At 38.0% G+C, this 26,295-nt stretch overlaps 1 protein-coding gene and 1 pseudogene across 5 annotated transcripts in view; one reads left to right on the top strand and one right to left on the bottom strand.

The window, feature by feature from the left end:
* Window positions 1-26,295, top strand: part of CTDSPL2 (CTD small phosphatase like 2) — a 76,233-nt gene that overhangs the window by 25,197 nt on the left and 24,741 nt on the right. For 4 of the 5 annotated variants that reach the window (XR_011465730.1, XM_070378339.1, XM_070378338.1 and 1 more), the window contains exons 3-5: window positions 17,766-17,904; window positions 19,477-19,626; window positions 23,551-23,766. Coding sequence is in view for 4 of the 5 variants with exons in the window: in XM_070378339.1 (XP_070234440.1) it covers window positions 17,766-17,904; window positions 19,477-19,626; window positions 23,551-23,766 (505 nt within the window). In the remaining variant the exon portion in view is untranslated. The remainder of the gene's footprint in view (window positions 1-17,765; window positions 17,905-19,476; window positions 19,627-23,550; window positions 23,767-26,295) is intronic. The other variant, XM_070378341.1, reaches the window with a different exon arrangement.
* On the bottom strand, window positions 9,090-9,230 carry LOC138989642 (U2 spliceosomal RNA; annotated as a pseudogene).

Genomic DNA, 26,295 nt, shown 5'->3' with positions numbered 1-26,295 from the left:
TTTAACGAAGTGTGTCTCCATTTTGGTGTTGAGTATTTACATGTAAAATATTTAATGGTTGGTCAAGAAAACAGTATTCTACTTAACTGATCCTGTTAGCCTTCTGTTTTTTCAGCTTAGTATTTTGGGAAGTAAAAGAAATTTTTTCTTAGTCATTTATTTGAGTTATTTCTTTTTTATTCATTTCAAACATAAGTTAAAGTTTCTTGTTAATATTGATACGTTGTCTAATTAGGAAGATGATTTATCTGAATTCTAACCGTTGTACAATGAAAATGTTGTATTCATTGAAGGGAGAACAAAGTTATTAAAGAAAGAATGGGGAATTCCCTGGGGGTCCGTGGTCAAGACTTGGCACTCCCACTGCCGTGGGCCTGGATTCAGTTTCTGGTCAGGGAACTAAGACCCCACTGGCCATGTGGCAAAAGAAAGAAAGAAGGGGCACTAACCAGGAGGCATGAGCTCTAGATTCATACTTCCTCCTGTGGACCAACTTGAATTCTGAGGAAAGTCATTTTCCCCTCTTAGCCTCAAGAAGACAGTAAAATGGGACTCATACTAACTGCCTTGTCTGCCTCAGAGTTGTTTTCAGATTAGATGGCAAACAGGTGGAAAAGCAGTTTGAGAAGTTCTAATGTACTCTGTAAATAATAGTGTTATTATTCATTTTTCGTTGATTTTATTATCACTATTGACTACTGTTGTGTTCTTACTTCGGATTATTATATATAATAAGTTGCTTATAGTGTAAATTTGTCACTTTGGTAGAAAAGTAAAGTGTTATTTTTTCGTAATGATGGATTTCTTTTGCTAATTTTAAGTATAATTTTTAAAAGTTTCTATGAGTTAATTTACATAGGCCTATAAATATTGTAGTATTATTGTATAAAAAAGATGAAATTCCTTCCAGAAACAAGAATTCTTGAATCTTTAAGTTTCTGTTGGGTTGTCCTTAGCCCTGCTGATGAGAACATCACTGTGTCAAGTTCATTCTCTGAACAGCTCTGAATATTGTGAAGTTCTTCCTCATCTTGAAGAAAGTATACCTACCCTTTCCTTTCCTCACATGTTCTTTTTCTCCTTGTGCAAGTGCAAACACTCAGTCACTGTCCTGGCTAAATAGTTCTAGTTTTCATTATATGGCATTATATGATAATAGGTTAGCATCTTGGTCAGCTTTTTCTTGGTTACCTTGTTCCTGAAAGGTAACAACCAGAAATGAAAATAGGTTTTTGGGTTTTTTTTCTTCCCTGTGTCTTCTGACTTCTGTTCATGTTAGTCATGCTTTCTTTTTTTTTTTTTTCATTTAGTAGTTTTCGTTCTTTGTTGGTCAGCAGATTTTTGCCCATGTCAGTTAAAACATTCAGGGTTGTCGGTTATTTTTTTTTAAGCAAAAAACTAAAATTTTGTTATTAATGCCTATCCATTAGTGGATTAGGCCAATGAAAACCTGTTTGCAAGCTAATATCTTATTCATTAATTAATATTTTTGAGCAAGGTTTTCACCACAGCTATAAATTCATTTAATTCATCCCAGATTTCATTCTTATATTCAGTAAGATTATTGTGATAATTAGGATTTGAATGCCTTACTGAAATCAGAGTATACTGTTTCTTTTCCTATCTACTGTCCTTTTGTTAGAAGTAAATTAAAAGATGATTTTGTCATTTATTATCCTAATGATGTTATGCTGTTGTGTTGCTTATTTGCTAAGTTGTGTTGACTCTTTGCAACCCCATGGACTGTAGCCCGCCAGACTTTGTGTCCCTGGGATTTCCCGGCAGGAATACTGGAGCAGGTTGCCATTTCCTTTTACGTGGGATCATCCCAACCTTGGGATTGAACCTGCACCTCTTGCATTGGCAGGCAGACTTTTTACCAGTGAGCCACCTGGGAAGCTTATACTGGCTTCTAATTGTTAATTCTTTCTTATCTAAATTGTTATTAAACCATCTTCTTAATAATGCATTATTCTTAATAATAGGTTTTACTATGTATTTATGTTAATAGTACACTAATACACACCTCTTAAATGAACAATATATGTTTATTAAATTATCTAAGTATTCTAATGACCTTTATATCAAGTTAGAGCTAGAATACAGATTAAAACTTATTAGCAAAATGTTAATAAAAATGGATCAGTGATACTAAACTGGAAAGAATACCAGCAGCCGTTGAAACTAGAAGTTGAGTTCAGTTCAGTCGCTCAGTTGTGTCCGACTCTTTACGACGCCATGGACTGCAGCACGCCAGGCCTCCCTGTCCATCACCAACTCCCGGAATTTACCCAGACTCATGTCCATTGAGTCGGTGATGCCATCCAACCATCTCATCCTTTGCCATGCCCTTCTCCTCCTGCCTTCAGTCTTTCCAAGCATCAGGGTCTTTTCAAATGAGTCAGCTCCTTGCATCAGGTGGCCAAAGTATTGGAGTTTCAACTTCAACATCAGTCCTTCCAATGAACACCCAGGACTGATCTCCTTTAGAATGGACTGGTTAGATCTCTTGCAGTCCAAGGGACTCTGAAGAGTCTTCTCCAACACCACAGTTCAAAAGCATCAATTCTTTGGCACTCAGCTTTCTTTATAGTCCAACTCTCACATCCATACACGACTACTGGAAAAACCATAAGCTTGACTAGACGGACCTTTGTTGGCAAAGTAATGTCTCTGCTTTTTAATATGCTGTCTAGGTTGGTCATAACTTTCCTTCCAAGGAGTAAGCATCTTTTAATTTCACAGCTGCAGTCACCATCTGCAGTGATTTTGGAGCCCCCAGAAATAAAGTCAGCCACTGTTTCCACTGTTTCCCCATCTGTTTGCCATGAAGTGATGGGACTGGATGCCATGATCTTAGTTTTCTGAATGTTGAGCTTTAAGCCAACTTTTTCACTCTCCTCTTTCACTTTCATCAAGAGGCTTTTTAGTTCCTCTTCACTTTCTGCCATAGAGTGGTGTCATCTGCATATCTGAGGTTATTGATATTTCTCCTGGCAACCTTGATTCCAGCTTGTGCTTCTTCCAGCCCAGTGTTTCTCATGATGTGCTCTGCATATAAGTTAAATAAGCAGGGTAACAATCTACAGCCTTGATGTACTCCTTTTCCTATTTGGAACCAATGTGTTGTTCCATGTCCAGTTTCAACTGTTACTTCAAACTAGAAATCATAACAGTAAAGAAGAGCAGAAAGCCTAGTTGATATTCAGAGACCAAGTTTCAAAAAGCCAGAGTCATAAGACAAGCATGAGAGCAATATCAGACACCTGAGAAAGAAGACAGCTCAAAAGAGAAAGCAAGACCTGTCTATAAAGTTCCATTTTAACCATATACTTTTAAAAGTTCAAAAGAAGAGAAAGAAAAGGAACCAAAGAAGCCAGTGGCTGCATAAGAAATTTTCTAACTAACTTGGATTTAAAAAAGACCCTTGTAGAAATAAGAGTAGTCTGTCACCCAGTCAGAAAAACTGAAGACAGAGGATGATGATTCATGAAAAAATACGAGGGTAAAGGTTTTTCCTAGACAAAATAAGCTTCAACTTTGATAGAATATAAATAAATGACCAAGTTAGTAGCATAGAAAGACTCAGTTCTTTGTTTCTTTCATCAAGAAAATTTTCAGTCCTTACATAAGGTAGGTGATGCTATGAAGATACCATGTGACTGCTTTGAGACAGTCGAATTGTACCTGGGTTAGATCCCAGCTTGTCCCTTGTTGGAGAGGCAGTCGTGCACAGCAGTCACGGGCTCAGGGTCTGAAACCAGGCGCATCAGTTTCAGTGCCAGTGTTGCTGGTGAAAGCTGTGTAACCCTGGCCGAGTTATTTAACTCTCCTGTGCTTATTTAACTGAGTTATTTAACTCTCAGTTTCCTCTCCTGTAATACAGAGATGCTAGTAACAACGTCATGTGGTTTGAAAGCTTAAGTGTTTGTAAGAGCGTGTTAACTGGAAGCGCTGAGAATGACACGGGGCACACAGCAGTGCCCAGCGACGGGTGATTGACTGTGATACTTGCTTTTAATTTTTCTAATCTTGGACAAGCTATTTATTATAGTCATTATTGTTATAATTAACATTGTAAGTTGTCTAAATTCATTGAGCCTAAGTTTTTTTTTAATCTGTAAAATACCAAATGATGGTTGTAAAGTACCTGATACTCAATAAACACTAGCTGCCAACCCCTACCCAAATTTTGAAAAAGACAACACCACTGTATTTAAGATACTGAGATAAAACATAGCATTTTAAATACTATTTTAGATCCCTTATACTTACATGTCAGTTTTAGAATTAGCTTGTCTATTTCTCCAAAGAAAACCTACTGGGATTATAATACTGTATCACATGTATATATCATTTGGTGAGACTGTACGTCTTAGCTGTATTGAGTCTGCCAGTTCGTGATCATGATGTATCTCAGTGTTAATATAAGTGTTTTTAATTTTTTTGTGCTAATGTGAGGGTGTTACACATACTAATTAGGTCTGTTCTCAGGTATTTGATGTTTTATGGTGCTGTTTTAAATGATATAATACATTTAAAGTTTTTACTTTGTTGTAATATATATAAATATAATTAATTTTTCTGTGTTGACTGGGATACTGTGTAAAATTGCTAGGTTTACTTAATCATTCTAGTCTTTAAGATTTCATAGGGTTTTATACATATATAATCATATTATATACCAGATATGATTTCCTTTTCTGATTTCTAGACCTTGTATTTCTTTTTCTTCATTATTGCATTGGTTAGGACCTCTAGGACATTTAGTCGAAGTGGTAAAAGCAAACATTTGTCTTGTTACTGGTCTTAGGGGAAGAGAGTTTGTTTACATTAGGTATGTATGTCTGTCATAGTTATCTTCTGTCTGTTTGAGGAAGTTCCCTTCTGTTCCTAGTTTGCTGTAAGATTTTATTATATTGGATTGAGATGTTCTCCAGATTTTGCTCTTTTAATGTGGAGTAGAACATGAATTTTTTTAACTGAAAATTAAACTTGTATGGCTGGATACAGTTTGCTGCCGTGTTTTGTTGTTGTTCTTAAAGATGTTTTGTGTCTGTGCTCATGAGGGTTTGGTCTGTAGTTTTGATTTGTAATACTTTTGAGATTCTGAGGGTCAGAGTTATGCATCAGATCATGACCCAGGAACTGTCCGTCTGCTTCTCTGTTTCTGAAAGAGCTTGTAGTGACGGAGTATTGTCTCAACCTTAAATTATTAGTAGAATTCAGTGGTGAATTCTGGAGAGGGATTTTTGGACTGTGACTTGGATTTCTTTGTGGTAATTTCACTATAAATTTGATCTCTTTAACACACATGAACTTCTTCAGCTTTTCTGTTTCTGTTTGAATTTTGGTCATACGTGTTTTCCAGGGAATCTGTCTATTCGTTGAAGTTGTCAAGTTATTAGATATAAAGTCTTTGCAGTATTTCTCTATTAACCTAATAATCTCTGTAGGATCTATAATGATGTTCTTCTTTTCACTCGTGATGTGAACAATTTGTTTTTGTTTTGATCCCTTTGCAACTGGAGCTTTATCAGTTTTATTACTTTTTCAAAGAACCAACATCTGCCTTTGTACATTTTCTCTTTTCTTTCCACTGTCTATTTGATTTCTACTTGTTATTTTTAATATTTCTTTCTACTTTATGTTTGGTTTACTCTTACTTTTCCAGCTTATACAAGCGAGAACTTAGATTAGGAATTAGTAAACTTTTTCTGTAAATATTTCAGATAAGTAATATTTAAGTCTTTGCAGACTGTCTTGTCTGAAATTGCAGTTACTACTCGACTCTCCCATTGTAGATAATGCATAAATGAATGAGTATGACTTTGGTTGTTGATATTTGATTTTCATGCAATTTTCATGAGTCATAAAATAGCGTCATTTGTTTGATTCCCACCTCCCCCTACCACCATATTAAAATATAAAAACTACTTTTGGTTTGCTGGTCATACAAAAACAATGTGTTAGGCTTGGCGTTTGTACTGTAGTTTCCCAGCCCCTTGCTTAGATCAGTAATACTACACTTCAGTTTTTTTCTAATTCAAATACTTACAGCTATGCAGTTTCAAAATAGTGCTTTCCCATACATTCTGACTGTATTTTTATTACCTTTTGGTCCATGGATTATTTAGAAATACGTTATTTAATTGTCAGATCAGATATTTGGGCATTTATTAGATATCTTTTAATTGTTTATATCTAATTTAATATTATTGTGACCTAAGAACATGTACTGTATGACTTCACTTCTTTGGTGTCTTTTGATATTTTTTAACATATGGACTATTTTGGTAAATGTCCCATGTGTTTGAAAAAAATATGCACATTCTGGAATTGATTAGTACAGTTCTGTAAATATCAGTTAATCAGATAGTTTGATAGTATTCAAATACTCTGTGTCTTCTTTTAAGTCTCCGTCTCTTAATTATGAACTCTCCACCTTCCGTTCTGTCAGCTCTCACTGCGTGTGTTGTGAAGCTCTCTTGTTAGGGGCGTACACGTTTGTGAGTGTTGGGTGTAAGTTTCCACCACTGTGAAATGTCTCTCATCTCTGGTGCTGCTGTTTGCCTTGAGATTTACTTGGCCTGATATTGATAAAACCACACAGCTTTCTTTCTTATCATTTGCCTGATACACCTTTCCCCACCCTATGTGTTTGTATTTAAATTGGCTTGTTTAGTCTGTTTACATTTAATGTAGTTATTAATAGTGAGTGATAGTGAAGTCGCTCAGTCGTGTCCGACTCTTTGTGACCCCATGGACAGTAGCCAACCAATCTCCTCCGTCCATGGGATTTTCCAGGCACGAATACTGGAGTGGGGTGCCATTTCCTTCTCCAGGGGATCTTCCTGACCCAGGGATCGAACCCGGGTCTCCCGCACTGTAGGCAGACGCTTTAGTTTCCCATCCTGTAATTTATTCTGTATTTATCCCATTTGTTATTTTTTACTCTGTTTCATCTTGCCTTCTTTTTGATGAACTAGTTATCTTTAGGATTCTACTTTAAAAAAAAAAAAAAGAATTGTACTTTATCTCCGTTGACTTTTTAACAATTAATTTTATGGGGTATAATGAAACATAGTAAGACACACTGATTTAAATTATATGTTTTCATGAATTTTAACAGAATTATACACCCATGACTAAAAAGTATCCTTGGAGTATTGCAGACCATCTCAGCATCATCCTAGACAACCATTGATCTTCTGTTATTATAGATTGTATAAGTCTTCCCTAAAGTTACTATGCATATAACATGTCTTGCTTCCTTCATTCATCGTAAAGTTTTTAGATTCATTTGTGTTCCTGCATGTATCTGTAATTTACCCCTTCTCTCTCCTGTGCTCCAAACAGTATTCTATTGTGTGAGTATACCACATACCACAGGACTTCCCAGGTGGTGCTAGTGGTAAAGAGCCTTCCTGCTAATGCAGTAGACATCCTGCAAGTTCAGTCCCTGGGTCGGGAAGATCCCCTGGAGGAGGGCATGGCAACCCACTCCGGTGTTCTTGCCTGGAGAATCCCGTGGACAGGGGACCCTGGCCGGCTGCCGTCCATAGGATCGCAAAGCGACGGACACGACTGAAGTGACTTGGCACGCACGCACCACATACCGTGACTTGTTAGCCACTTGAGATATTTCTGGGTTTTGGCTGTTGTGAACGAAGTTGCTGTGAATGTTTCTGTTTTGAATCCATGTGTGGACATTTGTTTATGTTAAACCTGGGTGAATAACTAAGATTGATATTGTTGGATTATATGATAGATACATATAGTGTAACATTATGGAGATACGATTTACATGGCGTAAAACTCGCCCAATTCAGTAGGCTTTAATATATGCACAGAGTTATGCAGTCATTACCACAGTTAATTTTAAACCATTTATATCCTCCCCTAAAGAAACTCTGTACCCTTTGACTGCCACTTGGCAGCTTTCCCTTCCAGGTCAAATTTTCTCCCCATTTATTGGGAGTGAATTTTTACATTTTGTCTTGTGAATTCATTAGTGGTCCCTCTTAAGCAAGTGGTTCTTAAACTTTTTGAACTTAGGATCCTTTACCATCTTATAAATTATTAGAAACCCTAAAGAACTTTTTGTTTATGGGGATAATATCTATCTATATCTCATTAGATACTAACTGAGGAATTTTGAAAATATCAAAATTTTAATTCTAAACCCATTACATGTTGATGTTGGTACAATTAATATTTTAACTATTTGCTAAAGAAAAAGGGAATTAGTGGGAAACAGGACAATATTTACAGTTTTATAAACCCCTTTTTCCTTTAACGTTTTCTCTCTTTTAAAGTTTATTTTTGGCTGTGCTGGCTCGTTATGGCCATGCAGGGGCCTCCTCCGGCTGCGACGGGCGGGCCACCCTCCAGTTGTGTGGGCTTCTCACTGCAGGGCTTCCTCTGTTGAGGAGCACAGACTCCAGGCTCAGGCGCGAGGGCTTCAGTAGTCGCCCTTTGTGGGCTGTAGGGCTCGGGCTCATCAGCTGTGGTGCTTTGCAACCAGGGATCGAACCGGTGTCCCTCGCATTGCAAGGCAGGTTTCTTAACCGCTGGACCACCAAGGAAGCCCCATAGACCTCTTTAACGGTCGCTTCACAGAACGTAGTTTGTGGTTATCATTGACACACAAAAAGAAAATTATACATGTATTTAGAAAACGAAAGAGTCTTTTAATATACTTTTTAGATAATTGCAGATTTTATACCAAAACTTGACAAGTGGTGTGGTATCTTAAGTTCTTGTTCCAATATTGACTTTGAAAGAAAGCTCGACAGTGATCTTTTTATTGGTCTGTCTTGTACTTGCAATGAATCTTTTTACCTACATCTGATTTTGTAACATCATGTACTGTTTTTTTGGTTGGGAAAATAATGGTTTGCTTTATTATGTAAATCTTCCACATATGTATCCATATTGACATATTTCATTATTTATTTAATGTTTAGAAATCACATTTCTGAACAACCCCACTGATCTCAATAGAACAATATTGGGAAACTCTTGAGTCTTACAATGCGTTGTCCAGGTTTCCTAAAATCCCAGTTTTTAGCTGAACGCTCAAATTTTATTGTTCGCAACAAAATGTATTAGTTTTTTCTTGAGTTGCTTTGTTCATTTTTCAGAAAATAAACTGCTTCAAGTGAAGATAGTTTTCTATCAGAAAAAGTGATCTACACTTGATCTTAGCCAAAAGGCCGAGAAGTGATCAAAAAAAGTGATCTAATTCAGCTTACAACTCAACAGTCAGTCAGATGCTTTTCCTCAAGATGACTGTGGAAGCACAGTGTGCAGCAGAAGCGTTTGTGTGCTTCCCATCTTGTCATGTAGGATTTAACACGTATTTAAGGGTTGAGATTTAATTAATTTTACAGCTTCATCAGGGACATTCTTAAGTGTAGCTGACTTTTTTCCCCCATGCAAGTGCATGGCTGTGAAAAATACAATAACTTTGGGTGTCCACGTTTTGATTTGTGCTAAGGTGGCAGTAATCATAAACCTTTTTTTTTTATTTTGCATCACAAAATAGTCATCACAGACATTGACACGGTTGTTCCAGGATAAACTGAGATGCAAAAAATTAATTCACTTGTGTTTGTTACCGTGCATTCATGGTAAAGAAGATCTTTGATGATTAGTTGATACTAGTATCAGATACGGAGAAGGCAATGGCACCCTACTCCAGCACTCTTGCCTGGAAAATCCCATGGATTGAGGAGCCTGGTGCGCTGCAGTCCATGGGGTCGCGAAGGGTCGGACAAGACTGAGCGACTTCCCTTTCACTTTTCTTTTTTTAAAAAAAAATTTTTTTTTCCCTTTCACTTTTCACTTTCATGCATTGGAGAAGGAAATGGCAACCCACTCCAGTGTTCTTGCCTGGAGAATCCCAGGGACCGGGGAGCCTCGTGGGCTGCCATCTGTGGGGTCGCACAGAGTCGGACACGACTGAAGCAGCAGACAAGTACAAGTCACATACCAGTGTTAGCTCATTTTCTGTGTTCACAGTTAAGTCTCCCAGTGATTTACTTTATCACTAGAAAGTGGAAACGTCTGTTTCTTTCTTTCTTACTTGCCTGCTAGTCTGTCTGTCTATGTTTGATGGTGCTGCGCGCAGGCTTTCTCTGGTTGTGGCAGGAGGGGCCAGTCTCTGTTGCGGCTCTTGGGCTTCTCATTGCGGTGGCTTCTCCTCTTGTAGAGCACAGGCTGTAGAGCTCAGTTGTTGTGGCCGAGGAGATTAGTTGCTCCACGGCACATGGGATCTTCCCGGATCAGTATCGAACCAGTTTCCTGCATTGGCAGATGGACTCTTAATCACCGGACCACCAGGAAAGCCTCTGCTTGTTTCTTTTACTGACTTAGTAGGTTTTCAGCACTAACTCCTGTGTAAGAGTTTGTAAGTCTCTCAGAAGTATATACCTTTTTTCAGCCAAAGCAATATAACCAACTTTGTTTCTGAGACACCTCATTGGGTTTTGCAATTTAAGTTTGAAAGGCTATAACTATTTTGGCTTTTAAAGATTTCATCCTGTACATCTAAAATAGTTTCTTTTTTAAAAACTGAATGATTGTTCTCAAACGACAGTGCAACTGAATTGGCACTATAATTCTATTTGAATATGTTCTGTTGCATAAGACAATTTTGAAGCCAAAGGGACACTAACTTTATCTTATTTTCATTTGTGATTTACAGTTGTATTTAGTTCCCTTGGAGTGCATTTCCTCCTTTCATGAGCTATAGAAGTTTATGTCAGTTTCATCACTAAGAGTGGTGGATTGAAATCACAGATCGCCCAGCTCCCTTTTTCAACCCAGTAATCCATTCTTAATTATAAATTATAAATTTTATTTAAAGAATTACTAAATTCTAAAATAACTTTAGAGTAAATTTTGAAGACCAAATTTAATAATATTGCAAAGCAATGAGAGTACCTTTATTGTGTTTCCATATATATATGTAGAGAGAGAGAGAAGCAGCTCGGAGACTTGAGAATACTTTATTGGATTATAATGAGGCTGCAGAGATTGTAGCAGGTATCAGTGTTGAAGACAGCTAGAAAGACCATATTAGAACTATTGAACACAAAGATCTTTTGAATTTACTCATGTTTGCCTTAGTGGTATCCATTCCTTATTGCAGATTTAGAATCCCATCTGGTATTATTTCTTTTATGCCTAGATAACTTCATTTGTTATTTCTTACCAGCTAAAAATGAATTCTGTCAGCTTTACTCAGAATGTCTTTAAAGTGAACAATTTTTAAAATTTATATCTCTTACCAGTTTTTACTGTCGTGTATATGTTCTGAGCCTGTAGCCATTACACGTGATCTCTAACCCTCGTTCATCTTGCACAGGTCCTGTGTGCGTTCAGCGTGTTTAATGCTTTCCCCAGCCCTCTGGTTGTTGTCTGTAGTCATTTTTTGGTAGATGCCACATGAAGCAGACACAGAAACAATATTCTGAGTTCTGTGCTTTAAAACCACTTTTACTGCATATGATATCCTTGTCTCACAGTTTCTCTTCTTGATTTTTAAAAGTGTTATTCCATTTTCTTCTAGCATTAAATGCACTGCTTTCAAAGTTTGATGACAGTCTAATTTTCTCTTTTTAAACGAACATTTTTCCTTGTTCTCCAAAGGATTTTTTTCTTTAACTTGTGGTAAGTTTAGGGCCTGTCTTGTCGTTTTTCTGGGTTTACGGCTGTGGTCCAACGGTGCACTCTCAGAGCCCCGCAGCCTAGTGCTTAGGTGAGAACTGAGCCCTCCCTGCCGTGAGCCCGATTCAGTCCCTGGTGGGGACTTCGAGGACTGTGAAGCTGAGTCACACAGACCAAAAAAAAAAAACGGCCCGTGTACTCTTTGAGTATGTAATTTCAGATGTTTCATTTGAGGAAAACTTCATGATGCTCATTCTTCCGCCTTGTTCTTGGCTCTGGCTTCCTGCTCAGGGACCACTTACTGTTTTCTGTCTGTCGGATCTTCCTCAGTATTTGTTACATTTTGATGTCTTAACCTCCCCTCCCCTCTATTTTACCGTCTAATTCTCATAAAGGCACATAGTCTATCCTGTTTACTAACTTTTATGTCTATCCTAGTCTTTATTTCTAAAATATTTTTCTCTTTTATTTCTATTTTGTTCTGTCTTTTCATTAGTGAGTTTTTTCTAACTCTGATGTATGTGTCATATCACTTTCTTAATGTTATTTGTCTTTTTTGAAATAAAGATCTAATTTTAATCTGTTCTCTTAATGCATTTTGGGGGGAGTTTGCACCACAGGGCTCTTAGTTTCTTGACCAGGGATCAGCCCCCCACCCCTTACAGTGGAAACATGCAATCTTAACCACTGGACAGCCAGGGAAGGCTCTCTCACGCATATTTTTCCGAGATGCTTTCTTTTACTTCTCCTGTGTTTTATTATGGGCTTCCCAGGTACCTCAGTGGTAAAGAATCTGCCTGCAAATGCAGGAGACACAGGTTGGATCCCTGGGTTGGGAAGGTCCCTGGAGAAGGAAATGGCAACCCAGTCCAGTATTCTTGCCTGGGAAATCCCATGGACAGAGGAGTCTGGCAGCTACAGTCCATGGAGTTGCAAAAGAGAAGGACAGACTTAGCTACTAAGCAACATTTTATTACAATGATTTTGTGTGGAATTTGAGATCTATGCTTTCTTTTCTCTCATTCTTACATGAGTTTTTCTAAATTTTTAGAAGATTGTATGGTTCGGGGTATCTTTTCTAATCAATTTTGTTGTTTTTGAATAGTGTTAAAAATACAATGATTGCGTTTCGAGTTTTGCTATATGTTTATTCCTGTTTATTTTTGTTTAGTTGATAAGTTGTGTCTGACTCTTTTGCAACCCCATGGACTGTAGCCTGCCAGGCTCCTCTGTCCATGGAATTCTCCAGGCAAGAATACTGGAGTGGGTTGCCATTTCCTTTTCCAGGGGATCTTCCTGACCCAGGGATTGAACCTGAGTCTCTTGCTTGGCAGGTGGATTCTTTACCACTGAGCCACCTAGGAAGCCTTCTTTATCCCTATTCATTGTTTATCTGGAACTTTTCTTTGCTTTTCTGTTGTGCCTTTTTTTGCAATGAAATTTCGATTCCATTCCTAGCAGTTTCCCTTCATATGCAGCTCTGTTCTGAAGAGAGCTGTAGTTGGTCGGTGTCAAGAGTTCCTAGGAGCTACACTGCTCCCATTTCAGTTGTGGATCCCTTTGCTATTGGATTGAGCAGCAGTGTCCTCTACCCCGTTTCATCTGCTGTCGTCAGACTGGCCTGCCGTGCTCTCCACTGAATACCTACCGTGTTGGCAATTTGGGGTGGCTTCTCCTGGCCTCAGATGGGTCCCGTTCTGTGTTACATTGCTTTGCTTTCTCCAGCACTGATAAAGATGATTCCTTCAGTATTACAGCTGTTGGTTTGTCCTCATCTGCTTGGAGTTGGGGGAGAAACCTTGTTTCCTGGTTTTGTTATAAATGTGCTCTTGGGTTTTTGTTGCTTCTTTAGTTCTCTGTATTTCCTTTGGGATTCAGAGATTTAAGAATGCTACCTTCCCAAGCTTTCCCCTTAAAAGCATGTCTTAGAGGCAGCTTTGAAAAATGAAGATTCCAGAAAAGACATCGTAGGGTTATTAAAAAATTTTTAAATAACCTGTACAGTAATGTAGAAATGTTATTTTTCCTAGTTCCTCTTCTAAAACGCATCCTATATCCAAAAATGCCCCCAAATTATATACATGAGTGTTTAAAAAAGATGAGGATTTGGTGACAAATTTCAGAATTGAAGCTTCATCAGACATTTAAATGCTTTATTCTGAAGAATAGAATATTATTGTCAGTGACTGCAGAAGTTTAACCCTGATCTTAATAGTTTTCTATTTCTCTTTAGAGATGTAAACTGAAGTATTTGAATGTATTCTCAACTGACCACAGTATAGCTGTTTCTGCTGTATGTGTGGTACCTCCACACTAACAGTTAGCTTATGTGCTGCTGTTTAGTCACTCAGTCGTGTCTGGCTCTTTTGCAACCCCATGGACTGTAGCCCACCAGGCTCCTCTGTCCGTGGGATTTCCCAGGCAAGAATCCTGGAGTGAGTTGCTATTTCCTTCTCCAGGGGATCTTCCCGACCCAGGGATCGAACTCTCATCTCCTTCGTTGCAGGTGGATTCTTTACCACTGAGCTGCCGGGGATGTCTGTTAGCTCTTATACGTTAATGTTGATTTATATTGTTAAATAGGGAGATAGTTTCAATATAACATGAGTGGGTTTTGGTTTATGTATGATTTTTTTCTAAACTGGACAAGGGAATCCTGTATAATGGTGGTGGAATTTTATCCTACACACAGTTTTTAATTAAAACTAGTGACCTGTATCAGGGACTCTCTCCTGGAGATGTAGCCCCCTGGTCTGTCATGGACGCCTGTCCTCATCTGGCAGTTTGCATTTCCTTTCGTGTCCGTGTTTGCAGTCTTCCTGCCTTAAAGCTCCACTTTTCAGCTCCCATAAACCTTTGTTTTTACTTCTGTTTTAAATCCCTTTTATTAAACTCTGAGGTAGCATTTTAGCTGCTCACCTGGGGCGTGCAGGTCATTTCTGGAAGTCCCCATCATTGGTTTTCTTAGTGCTGTGGTTACAGATTTACAGGGGCTTTGGCTGATCTGCCTCCCATGTACCCTTCTCTACCCTCGTGGACCCATTTTTCCCCATAAACCTTGTTATTTTCAGGGTTGCAGAGTGAAAATTTTCCAGGAATGCATGTATGTATTTACATTATAGCAGATGTACTAAGAGACTTCTTCAAGAAAATGCTGTAGCTTAGAGTAGTAAGTGTAATAAGGCTTTGCAGCATTATTTCTGTTCTTGAGGACTTTATGATAAGAGCCCCTCTGTAATGAAGACCCAGTGTTTCGGATTCGAGGCTTCCTGGTCGTCATTTTTAAGTGCAGGGGAATAGTAAACAGTAGAGGAATTACATTGTGGGTCACTGACACAGTATTTTGTGCTAAGGAGATTGTCTTGGTGAACTTACCTAAAATTAGAGAAACTGGTGAGAAAAGTAAAATTCTATATTGAGTGATATTTGCAGTATTATCTTTTTTCATTTTGATCCAGATAGGGAATTGTGGAATTGTAATTTTGGCTATTTGCAATACCAAAGTTTGTTTCGGAGACAGTAAAATAATATTCAACTTTTAGAAAATGCACAATAGTATATTATTATTTGCTGTGGAAAAATCTAATCCTTAACAGAAGATTTCAGGTACTTTCATTGAAACAGCAAGAAATTATAGGCCAGTATTACAGTAATGTAAGAAAATTGCTCATGTAGGAGATGACTGGAAGAATTGTACTAATGACAAAAAAATGGAGGTACAGATGGAAAAAATTCAGGTTATTGCATGGAGTATACTATTTTAGTCGGTAATACAGATCTTCCTTAATTTATGGTGGGGTTATGTCCTGATAAACCCATTGTAAATTGAAAATGTAAGCTGAAAACGCACTTAGTACACTTAACCTACCTGACATCCGGAGAAGGCGATGGCACCCACTCCAGCGTTCTTGCCTGGAAAATCCATGGACGGAGGAGCCAGGTAGGCTGCAGTCCATGGGGTTGCTAAGAGTCGGACACGACTGAGTGACTTCACTTTCACTTTTCACCTTCATGCATTGGAGAAGGAAATGGCAACCCACTCCAGTGTTCTTGCCTGGAGAATCCCAGGGACAGGGGAGCCTGGTGGGCTGATGTCTGTGGGGTTGCACAGAGTCGGACACGACTGAAGCGACTTAGCAGCAGCTGCCTGACATCATAGCTTATCCTAGCCTACCTTTAACATGCTTGTAACACTTTTTAAGTGTTGAATATCTTATTTGACTTACTGAATACTGTACTGAAAGTGAAAATGGCTGTATGGATACAGAATGTTGTGAGTGATCGTGATCAAGTGGCTGGCTATAGCCCAACATCACATGAGAGCGGAGTGCCTGCATGTTGCTGGTCAGGGGAAAAAACAGACTCCAAAACAGACTCCGGGGGAAAAAACAGACTCCAAAGCACAGTTGCTTTCACATTCTGACTTGTAAAAGTCAGAAAATCTTTAAGTCAAACTATCATAACTCTGTGGAGAAGACTCTTGAGAGTCCCTTGGACTGCAAGGAGATCCAACCAGTCCATTCTGAAGGAGATCAGCCCTGGGATTTCTTTGGAAGGACTGATGCTAAAGCTGAAACTCCAGTACTTTGGCCACCTCATGCGAAGAGTTGACTCATTGGAAAAGACTCTGATGCTGGGGGGGATTGGGGGCAGGAGGAGAAGGGGACGACAGAGGGTGAGATATGGCTGGATGGCATCACTGACTCGATGGACGTGAGTCTGAGTGAACTCTGGGAGGCCTGGCGTGCTGCGATTCATGGGGTCCCAAAGAGTCGGACACGACTGAGCGACTCATCTGATCGTAACTCTGTATTACAAAATAGTGTAAACTGGTAATGTAGATTTGCCCCACATAAGGAAACTAATAGAGAACTTTGTTAAAGAATAGACTCCTTAGTGTTGATTGGGACCTTTTGAAGATTGAGGTTGGCATTAGATGGATAGCGGTGGACAAGCCCTGTTATTTTTATGTCATTTTTGGTTATATGTAATATGCCAGCAGATTCCGGTGGGGTTCACTCGAGGAAATGACCCCTGTTCTTGTGAGTAATTGTGAGGTGTTTGTGTAGTATAATGACATTAATGAATACTTTCATGACTCTTGTCAGATTTTTTTCTGTTTTCTTCTGTTGTTAGATATTTCTGTTTGTTTCTCCTTGATACGAAGAAAAGAGAATAAAGCTTTTACAACATATTTTATCTTCTTAAAAATCTGAGAGAAGTGACATATATTAGTTTCAGGCATATAGCCTGACTCAGTATTTTTATATATTGCAAAATGATCACCACAATAAGTCGAATTAATATCTGTCACCATTCTTGGTTACAGAATTTTTCTTGTGATCAAAACTTTGAAGCTTTACTCTTTTTTTTTAAATTTATTTTATCTTATTTTTTAACTTTACACCATGGTGTTGTAACGGCAGCTTTCACGTGTGCAGTGCAGTGTGCACGCGTGGTCGCCATGCTGTGCGCTGTGTCACGGTGACTCGCAGTATTTTATCACCCTCTGTACCCTTTGATGATACTTGTCATCCACTTCCTTCATCCCCATCCCCCTGCCTCTGGCAACCGCCAGTCTGCCCTCTGTGAGCTTGGTGTTTTTCATTTGTTCTTGGTTTTTAATTCCACATGTAAGTGAGATCATATGGTATAAGTCTTTCTCTGTCTGACTTTTTTTACTTAATGAAATGCCTGTTAGGTTCATCCATGTTGTCACTAGTGACAGGAGTTCATTTTTTTATGGCTGAATAATATTCCGTTGTTTGTGTACATGCATCTATATTCACTGCATTATCTCTAATAGCCAAGATATGGACACAACCTAAGTGTCCATCAGTTGATAACAGATAACATTGGCTGTTGTAAATAATGTAGTGAACACATTTTATCATTTTAAAAGTGTGTGACATGTAGAGAATTCCCTGGTGGCCCAGTGGTTAGGACTTGGCGCTTGCATCACTGTGGCCTAGGTTCAGTTCCTGATTGGGGAACTAAGATCCAGGAAGTTGCAGAGTGGCCCCAAAAAATGTGACCTATCCAGCAGAATGACTCTGTTCAATGCATGTTTTTTCCTCTTATATCTTAAGGAAGAGAGAGAAAATCCTTCAAAACGGAGTAGAATTGAACGTGATATAGATAATAATTTGATCACATCAACACCAAGAGCAGGAGAAAAGCCTAACAAACAGATATCTCGAGTAAGACGGAAAAGTCAAGTAAATGGAGGTTTGTTAATGTTTACCTGTTGCTTTTAAGCAGAGATCACTTGATATGTTTTTTCTCTGTTTTAAAAAAATCTACTTTGAGCCATTTCTGCCTTTTTATAATCTTTGTATTAAGTATGAATAGCATGAAGTAAATAGAAATTTACCTTCCTAATATACACATCTACTTTGATGAGCTAAAGTGACAGTTAAAGGCAGAGCAACTAGCTTTATACTGTTTGGCAGGAAAATATATATGAAATTTCTTAAAGCAGTAATAATTTTTATTATGAATAATAATATATATGAATAATATATGTTATATATAATATGTTATGAATGATATAATAAATTTTTTGAAATGTGTATAAAGAATTTGTTTCTGGATTATGAAATTTTAAAGCTCAGAGGCGGCTTGGAGCTCTCAGGTCAGTGTTTCTCAAGTAGGGGTGTCTCTGTCCGCCAATGGACATTTTTCAGTGTCTGGAGGCCTTTTGGTTTGCCGCAGCCTGTGGAGAGGTTGCTTCTTGCATCTAGCAGGTAAAGGTCAGGATACTGTTAAACATCATGCAGTGCACAGGACATCCCATAACACAGAATTACCCAGCCCAGAGCCAGTAGTGTTACTGTTTATAAACCCTCTTCTAGGTCAGTACCTTTGAGGAGCTGACAAGCTCCTCAGCATCAAAAAGGAGTGGAACAAGATGGACAAGCAGAGAAAGCGTGAATAGCACTTTAGAGCATGGAGTGCTGCCTTTTAACCAATGCGATTTTAAACACAACAGTAGTAATAATTCCTCAGTCTCTTTCCTCGTTTTTTTATGATTTTTTTTTTCTCAACTTCTTTCCTCTTAATGCAGTGATTTATCTCTAGAATTGACCATCAGGGAGAAAAGGGATACACAAGTTAACAGTTCTCTAGCAAAGAAAGAAGAAAAGAAATGTGGTAAAGTTGTGGAGGGTTGAGGATGATTTATTTAAACATTTCCAACTTACGTTTTCCCAAAACCCATTAAATTTTTTATTTATAAGAAACTTAGGGAAAACACTGGCTGTTCTTCCTAAGTACTCTGAAATGGTGCTGCAGTATCCATAAGTAACATTTGACACTGCTATATGTGTAGTCTTTTTCAGTAAAACTGGTTGCCTCTGTTTTTTAGCTGTTATTTGTTAGACATAGAGGGTAAATTTTGTGAAGTAGACAGCATCCCAAAATGTAAATAAGCCAAGGCAGAATCTTACATTTATGTTTTTCATAGTGTAACTTGCTTGCTTTACTTACAAAGAGTTTATTTCATTTTCTTTTAAACAATGTTGAATTTAAGACTTCCAGACTATATAATTCCAGATATAAATCTGCTTTGTAAAAACTCAGTAAATTTAGCATTTACAAAGCATTATAAATAAACTTATTATAAAGATCATTTGATTTGCAAGTGATTTAACTCAAGATTTCTTTAAACAATAAGGTTTTAAAAATTAATGTTAATCAATTTTCATTATTTTGAGGGAAAAAGTTTCTTAATGGTTTAGAACACATTTGTGAAAGTTATGTTTTCTAGATTGCAACTTTTTTCTTTTGTTTCTTTCTTAGAAGCTGGTAGTTATGAAATGACAAATCAACATGTAAAACAAAACGGAAAATTGGAAGATAACCCCTCCTCTGGCAGTCCTCCAAGGACCACATTGTTGGGGACCATATTTTCTCCTGTCTTCAACTTTTTTTCACCAGCAAATAAAAATGGTAAATATAAATCATTAACCATAATTTGGGCTTAAAAATTGTTTTCCTGGTTTTTTAAAAGGTCTGTTTTTTTTTTTTGGCATATTTTTGTTAGCATCTTATGTTTGTTTTCAGCTTCATTAAAAATACAGAGTTTCTAAAATGTACTTTATTTTTTGTAGTGACTGAAATAAATGTAGGTTATGTTTAATTTTGTGTAAGTTAATGAGCTCTGCTTTAACTAGCTGAAAAGCTAGATGATAAACTTAGGGCTGAATGGAAAGTATTATTTTTTATGTGTTGGAATGACTTTTACATCTTTAGAGTGTGTACAGGAGAGAACTGAGAAGCATTTTCTGTATTCTAGAGATCAGTAAAGTAGAATTTGTTGAATATTTTAAGTGGATTGAGACCAGGTTATTTTTTGTAATACAATTTATTTTTATTATCCTTTGCTTGGTTTTTTTCCCACCTCTAAGAATCCTCAGTTTAGACAAACAGTAAAACTACCCTAATTCAAATGAATTTAAGATTTCCATTGTATAATGCCTTGGCAAAAAAATGGCCTTCTCAACATATTTTTCAAATATTTTCTGATGTCCTATCTTTTCTAATATTAGTATTTAATTTCATACATGAAATTATTTGAGGGTAAGAGGTAGTGTCTTTATTTTTGCATCTACCATGTTGTTTGATGTATTATTCGGCTCATGGGAAATAGCCATTAAATACTTGTTGCCTGATTATTTAAATTCTAATTTGAATTATGTTTCTGGATGATAAAGCAGTTTTTAAAAGGCACAGTGTACACTATAAAATCAAGATACTGTACGGGCATAAAAATGTATTAGCACGTTAAAGGACTGTGAAGTCTTAGACTAGAAACAAAACAAAAAACTACATTTAGGGACTTCCCTGGCAGTCCAGTGGTATGATTCCATGCTTCTGAAGCAGAGGACATGGGTTTGATCTCTGGTTGGGAAACTAAAATTCCACATACCTCACGGTGCAGCCAAAAGAAAAAAACCACCCCCCAAAAAACCCTACCTTTGAATTTAACCCAATATACCCTAGACATTTCTTTTCAAAATTTATTTATAATTGTATTGTTGCCTATCCCAGGCTGGGTCTAGTGCCTGAGAAATCTGTCAGATTGATTCAAGAGGGATTTCTATGGTGAATGACAGTGGAAAGACAAGGAAGCAAGGACAGAGGCTGCTGGCATGAGAGTGGTTTAAATGATGCAGCATGAAGGCTAACTAGGTGAGGCAGGTGGGGAGGAAGCCACTGAGAGGTGCGTTTGGATAAAGAGACTGGTTTTTATCAGACATGAAGATCACATGTAATAGAAATACATGAGAGAGACGCTAATTAGAAGATTAGGAGGTTGTTGTAGGAGATTAATTATTTGAATTTTAGGTTTCAGAGGGGAATGGTTTCTCAGTGATAGTGTCCAGGCTGTGGCCATGGTAGTAACTACTAAAGAGCATCACAAGGGTAGATAGAGCCGAAGAGGGCAAGACCTTTGAGGTTGGTTATTGGATGAGTCGCTGACATCTCCTATAACAACAACTCTATAGGTATTTAATAGAGCAGTAAACTTGTAGCTAGGTGTTAGATGGCTCTGTGATTAAGAGGATGCTGGCAGTAGGTGGTAGGTGACAGCACCGGGGATAAGAGAAGAATTGGGTAGTCAGGTGACATCAGTCTCAGAGGAGCAAACATTTTTACACATTAGGGAAAAACCAGTGATCTGGCAGCAGCAATGGAGGTAGATGAATTCTGATTGAGTAACAAGTATGAGACGGCACACAGCTTTCAGGGAAGGGTAATAGGAAGAGAGACTTTTTTTTTGAAAGAGGTTAAAATTAAGGCAGTGGAGGGAGAAAGAATATCCTTTGAGAAAGTTGAGAGTTACTGGAGGTTCATTCTGTTGTTGAAAATGATACTTGGAGGGTTCCAGAAGGAAAGGGAGAGTTGGGGTCGGTCAGTCCACAGTGGGAGAAAGACTGGGCAGCGGGTTCGTCTCAGTGATGGGTGAGCGTGACGAGGAAGTTGGCTTCTTGGTTAACGAGGTGGAGTCTTGTTGAGAAATTGTTCCTGTACCTTGGAATAAAAAGCTTCTTATGGTTACGGAAACAGTTGACTCATTTTTAGAGAACTATCTCTCGTTTTAAAAAATCAGAAGCTGTTTGAGGATAGTGGAAAAGTGTGTATGTGTGTATTGCCCAACATGTAGTAGGCCCTTAATAAACAACACTTACTTTAATGAAAAGAAGTTCTGTGGTCAGCAATACTGTATTACACTTGACCCTTGAACAACATGGGTTTGAACTGTATAGGTCCACTTATACAAGGATTGTTTTCAATATAAATACTACAGTAGTACACAGTCTGGTTGGTTGAATCTGAGGATTTGGAACTGTGGATGCACAGGGCTCACTGTAAAATTATTCTCAGGTTTCTGACTGCATGGGGTTCAGTGCCTCCAGCCCCAGCCCCTGTGTTGTTCAGAAGTCAACAGTATATATTGATACTTCAAAGTTGCTAAGAGACTAGATCGTAAATGTTCTTACCACAAAAAAGAAATAATTATGTGGCAGGATAGAGGTTTTAGCTAATGCTCAGTTGGTAATCACATTATATAAAGTATTAAATCAGTTAATTATATCAATAAAATATTTTAAAGTTCTGAATTGACTCATTTAACTATACATGGGTATTTCTAAGCTATTTGAAATAGCTTAAGCTACTCTTAAGAAAAACTGTTCACAAATACCACTCTAGCTTATAATAGTCTTTATTCCTTATTGTTTGAAATGTCCAGTGAAGACTCACTGAATAATGGTGTCCTTGGCTTTGTTTCTGTTCCAGTTAGTTTTTCTAAATATTGATGAATTTTTATTTTTATTAAATATATCTGACATATAACATTGTGAAAATTTCAAGTTGTACAATGTGTTGATCTTACAATTTATATATTGTCCTGTGATCATCAGCTGATTACACAATCAGCTAGCTTAAAACTCAACATTCAGAAAACTAAGATCATGGCATCCAGTCCCATCACTTCATGGCAAATAGATGGGGAAACAATGGAAACAGTGAGAGACTTTATTTTGGGGGGCTCCCAAATCACTGCAGATGGTGACTGTAGCCATAAAATTAAAAGACGCTTGCTCCTTGGAAGAAAAGCTATGACTAACCTTAGATAGCATATTAAAAGGCAGAGATATTACTTTGCTGATAAAGATCCATCTAGTCAAGGCTATGGTTTTTCCAGTAGTCATGTATGGATGTGAGAGTTGGACCATAAAGCTGAGCGCCGAAGAATTGATGCTTTTGAACTGTGGTGTTGGAGACTTGAGAGTCCCTTGGACTGCAAGGAGATCCAACCAGTCCATCCTAAAGGAGACCAGTCCTGGGTGTTCATTGGAAGGACTGATGTTGAAGCTGAAACTCCAGTACTTTGGCCACCTGATGTGAAGAGTTGACTCATTGGGAAAGACCCTGATGCTGAGAAAGATTGAGGGCAGGAGGAGAAGGGGACGACAGAGAATGAGATGGTTGGATGGCATCACCGACTCGATGGACATGAGTTTGGGTAAACTCCAGGAGCTGGTGATGGACAGGGAGGCCTGGCGTGCTGCGGTTCATGGGGTCACAAAGAGTCGGACACAACTGAGCAACTGAACTGAACTATGATCATCATAGTGATGATTAGCATGTGCTATTATATTATATAATTATTTTTTTTAGTGGTTGGATTAATTGACTTCTAATCTCTTAGCAGGTTTGATGATTTCAGTAGTGTTGTCTATATTCACTATACTGTGCATTTGTCTCTAAAGCTTATTTATTACTCATTTTAAATTTGTCTCTGTCTTTCCTCTCCCACTATGAGCTGTTAAGTAATGATTAATGTACACTGAATCATAATTTCAGGAACATCAGGATCCGATTCCCCAGGACAGGCTGTGGAAGCTGAGGAGATAGTAAAGCAGCTTGATATGGAACAGGTGGATGAGATCACTACCAGTACTACTACATCAGCTAATGGAGCAGCTTACTCAAATCAAGCGGTTCAAGTGAGGCCATCAATAAATAATGGTTTAGAAGAAGCAGAGGAAACAGTTAATCGTGATATACCACCCCTTACAGGTGAAAAATATTTTTTTTCTTATACATTTTCATAAATAGTTTGTAAAAATGCAGTACTTCATATTTTTTCTTAAATAGGCAGATTAAATGCATAAATTTTTCTTCCTTGAAATTAATAAAATTGGAAATAAAGCGTTTCCTCCCAAATCTAGTCATTTTGAAATTGAATTTTTTAAAGGTTATTTTACCATTTTAGTCACTTACAGTTTAATTATTTGTACCAATCTAAATCTAACACAGCTAACAAAATAATATGCTTACATTTATGAACATATTTATTAGAAATGCATGAGTTTTACTTAAGATCTGAAGTTCCTGTGTAGAGGTAATCTCATACCTTCAGATTTGTTTCATATATGGATAACATCCCCAAAGAAGAAACTTCTGTTCTCAGGTCTTTCTGTATACAGACTTTGCAGCCCAGTCTGGATCCCTTGAAAGGCCTACCATAACTGGTAGGTCCCTGAGCCAGTTGGAAATATAGAACCATGTGGGGTCAGCATATATTACCTAACTTAAGAGTAATACTGAACTTAACAAGCAAATCAGCATGAATTATGCACATAATTTATTCCTGGGTGGATAAGACTTGTAGATGACCTTAATGTTGACCCGTCATTTAATGCTGATTGCTTTCCCCCGTGTTACAGGCTTGTGAATGATAAGATACAGACTGAAGCCAAGGCTCTTGACTTTTTGTTTGACATTTTTCTGTTTTTGTGGTTCTTTATTAACCTTTGTACTTATTTTTTCTGACAACTATGGCGACAGAAGGGATTTCTAAAACTTTAGTTTCTAGTGGGGAATAGTAAGATTTACTCCATTTCCCATTCATTATTTGTTCCTTGAACACTTGTATAATTGAACACCTGCTTTTTGTGATGGACACTGTTTATAAAGATGAATAAGATATGCTCATTGACCCTGAAGAGTATATGATTTAATAGATGAGCCAGGTATACACAAAAATTACTACACAGTGTGATGAGTGCTGTTACAAATAAATGAGCGAAATGTGGAGGTGGCATGTTGCAGTTCCTTTGGGAGGATTAGGAGAGGAAAACAAGTGAAAGTCCTGCTGACCTTAAAAGATGAGCATGAGTGGCAGAAGCGTGGCTTTCCCTCAGCTTCAGGAAGGTCGCCAAAGAGAGCAAGAAGGAAGGAGGCTGGCTGCACCGTTTACGTAGCTGTGTGACTTTAGATAACCTGAGCTCTCTGAGGTGGTTTTATTAGCTTTAAAATGGCAATAATAATTTAGAGCTTTGGAGACTGAGATGAAATGTGAAAAATGCTTTAGCATGAGGTGTTTGAACACTATGAACCCTCCCTCTCCCCCTTTTTCTGCGGGTAATAAGAACGTGAAGCAGTGAAGTGGCAGAAGGTGTGTTTTCTTTTTTGTCCCTTTGTGCTTATGAACCATTAACTGGCATAAAGTTGTCGGAGGTGAACAAAATTCTGCCTTACATCTGTTGTCATTTATTGAGCATACACACTGTATTGACTCTGAGAAGGTATTAATACATGAAAATAGTTTAAAAAAAAAAAAAAGTTTTTGTCCTGAAAGGCTATTATCCACCAGTATTCCATTCCTGGGGCTTCCCTCATAGCTCAGTCGGTTAAGAATCTGCCTGTGATGCAGGCGACCCAGGTTAATTCCTAGGTCGGTAAGATCCCCTGGAGAAGGAAATGACAAGCACTCCACTATTCTTGCCTGGAGAATCCCATGGACAGAGGAACCTAGCAGGCTACATGCAGTCTATGGGGTCGCAAGAGTCGGACACGACTTAGTGACTCAACCACCACCATTCCATCCCTGTAGGTAGCTCACAGCAATTTCTGTTGCGGCCCATTAGTTCTTTCAGGCTATTGTAATAACAGACTACCATTAGACTAGGTGACATATAAACAACAAATATATCTCATAGTTCAGGAGTTTAGGAAATCTAAGACCAAAACCCCAACAGATTCAGTGTCTGGTAAAGATCTGCTTTCTGGTTCATAGACAGCCGTCTTCTTGCTGTGTCCTCATCTGCCAGAAGCTGTGTGAGCTCTTTGGGGTGTCTCTTTTTAAGGTCATTGATCTCGTCCATGAGGGCTCCACTCTCATGACCTAATGACTTCCCAAAGACTCCATCTCCAGACACCATCACTTTGAGGATTAGATTTCAGTACATGAATTTTGGGGAAACAAAAACACTCAGTCTCTGGCCCACCTTGAACTTTCATCTTTGAGACATTACCTGTTTAGCTTGTAGGTCATCTTTGTCCTCTCATTGAATTTAAGTTATAAATATTAGAAAATTCTCAACGTAATTTCTGAAGCTCTATCAATTGATTGCATTTTATAGAATTTTTCCTTGGTTATTTTTAAATTACTTGTAAGTGAGAAGTAAAATAATGGGTCATCTAAAGTGCTGATTTCTATGTAGAGCATCGTTTCCTAACCCTTGAGATCCTGTATAAGTCTTTAGGAGTTTGTGGACCTCTTTAAAGACTGTTCATGGATCTTAAGTTGAAACTACCTTCGAG

Source organism: Bos mutus, chromosome 10 (assembly GCF_027580195.1).
Source record: "Bos mutus isolate GX-2022 chromosome 10, NWIPB_WYAK_1.1, whole genome shotgun sequence".
Taxonomy (NCBI): Eukaryota; Metazoa; Chordata; class Mammalia; order Artiodactyla; family Bovidae; genus Bos; species Bos mutus.
This window is presented reverse-complemented; position numbering and strand designations above follow the sequence as displayed.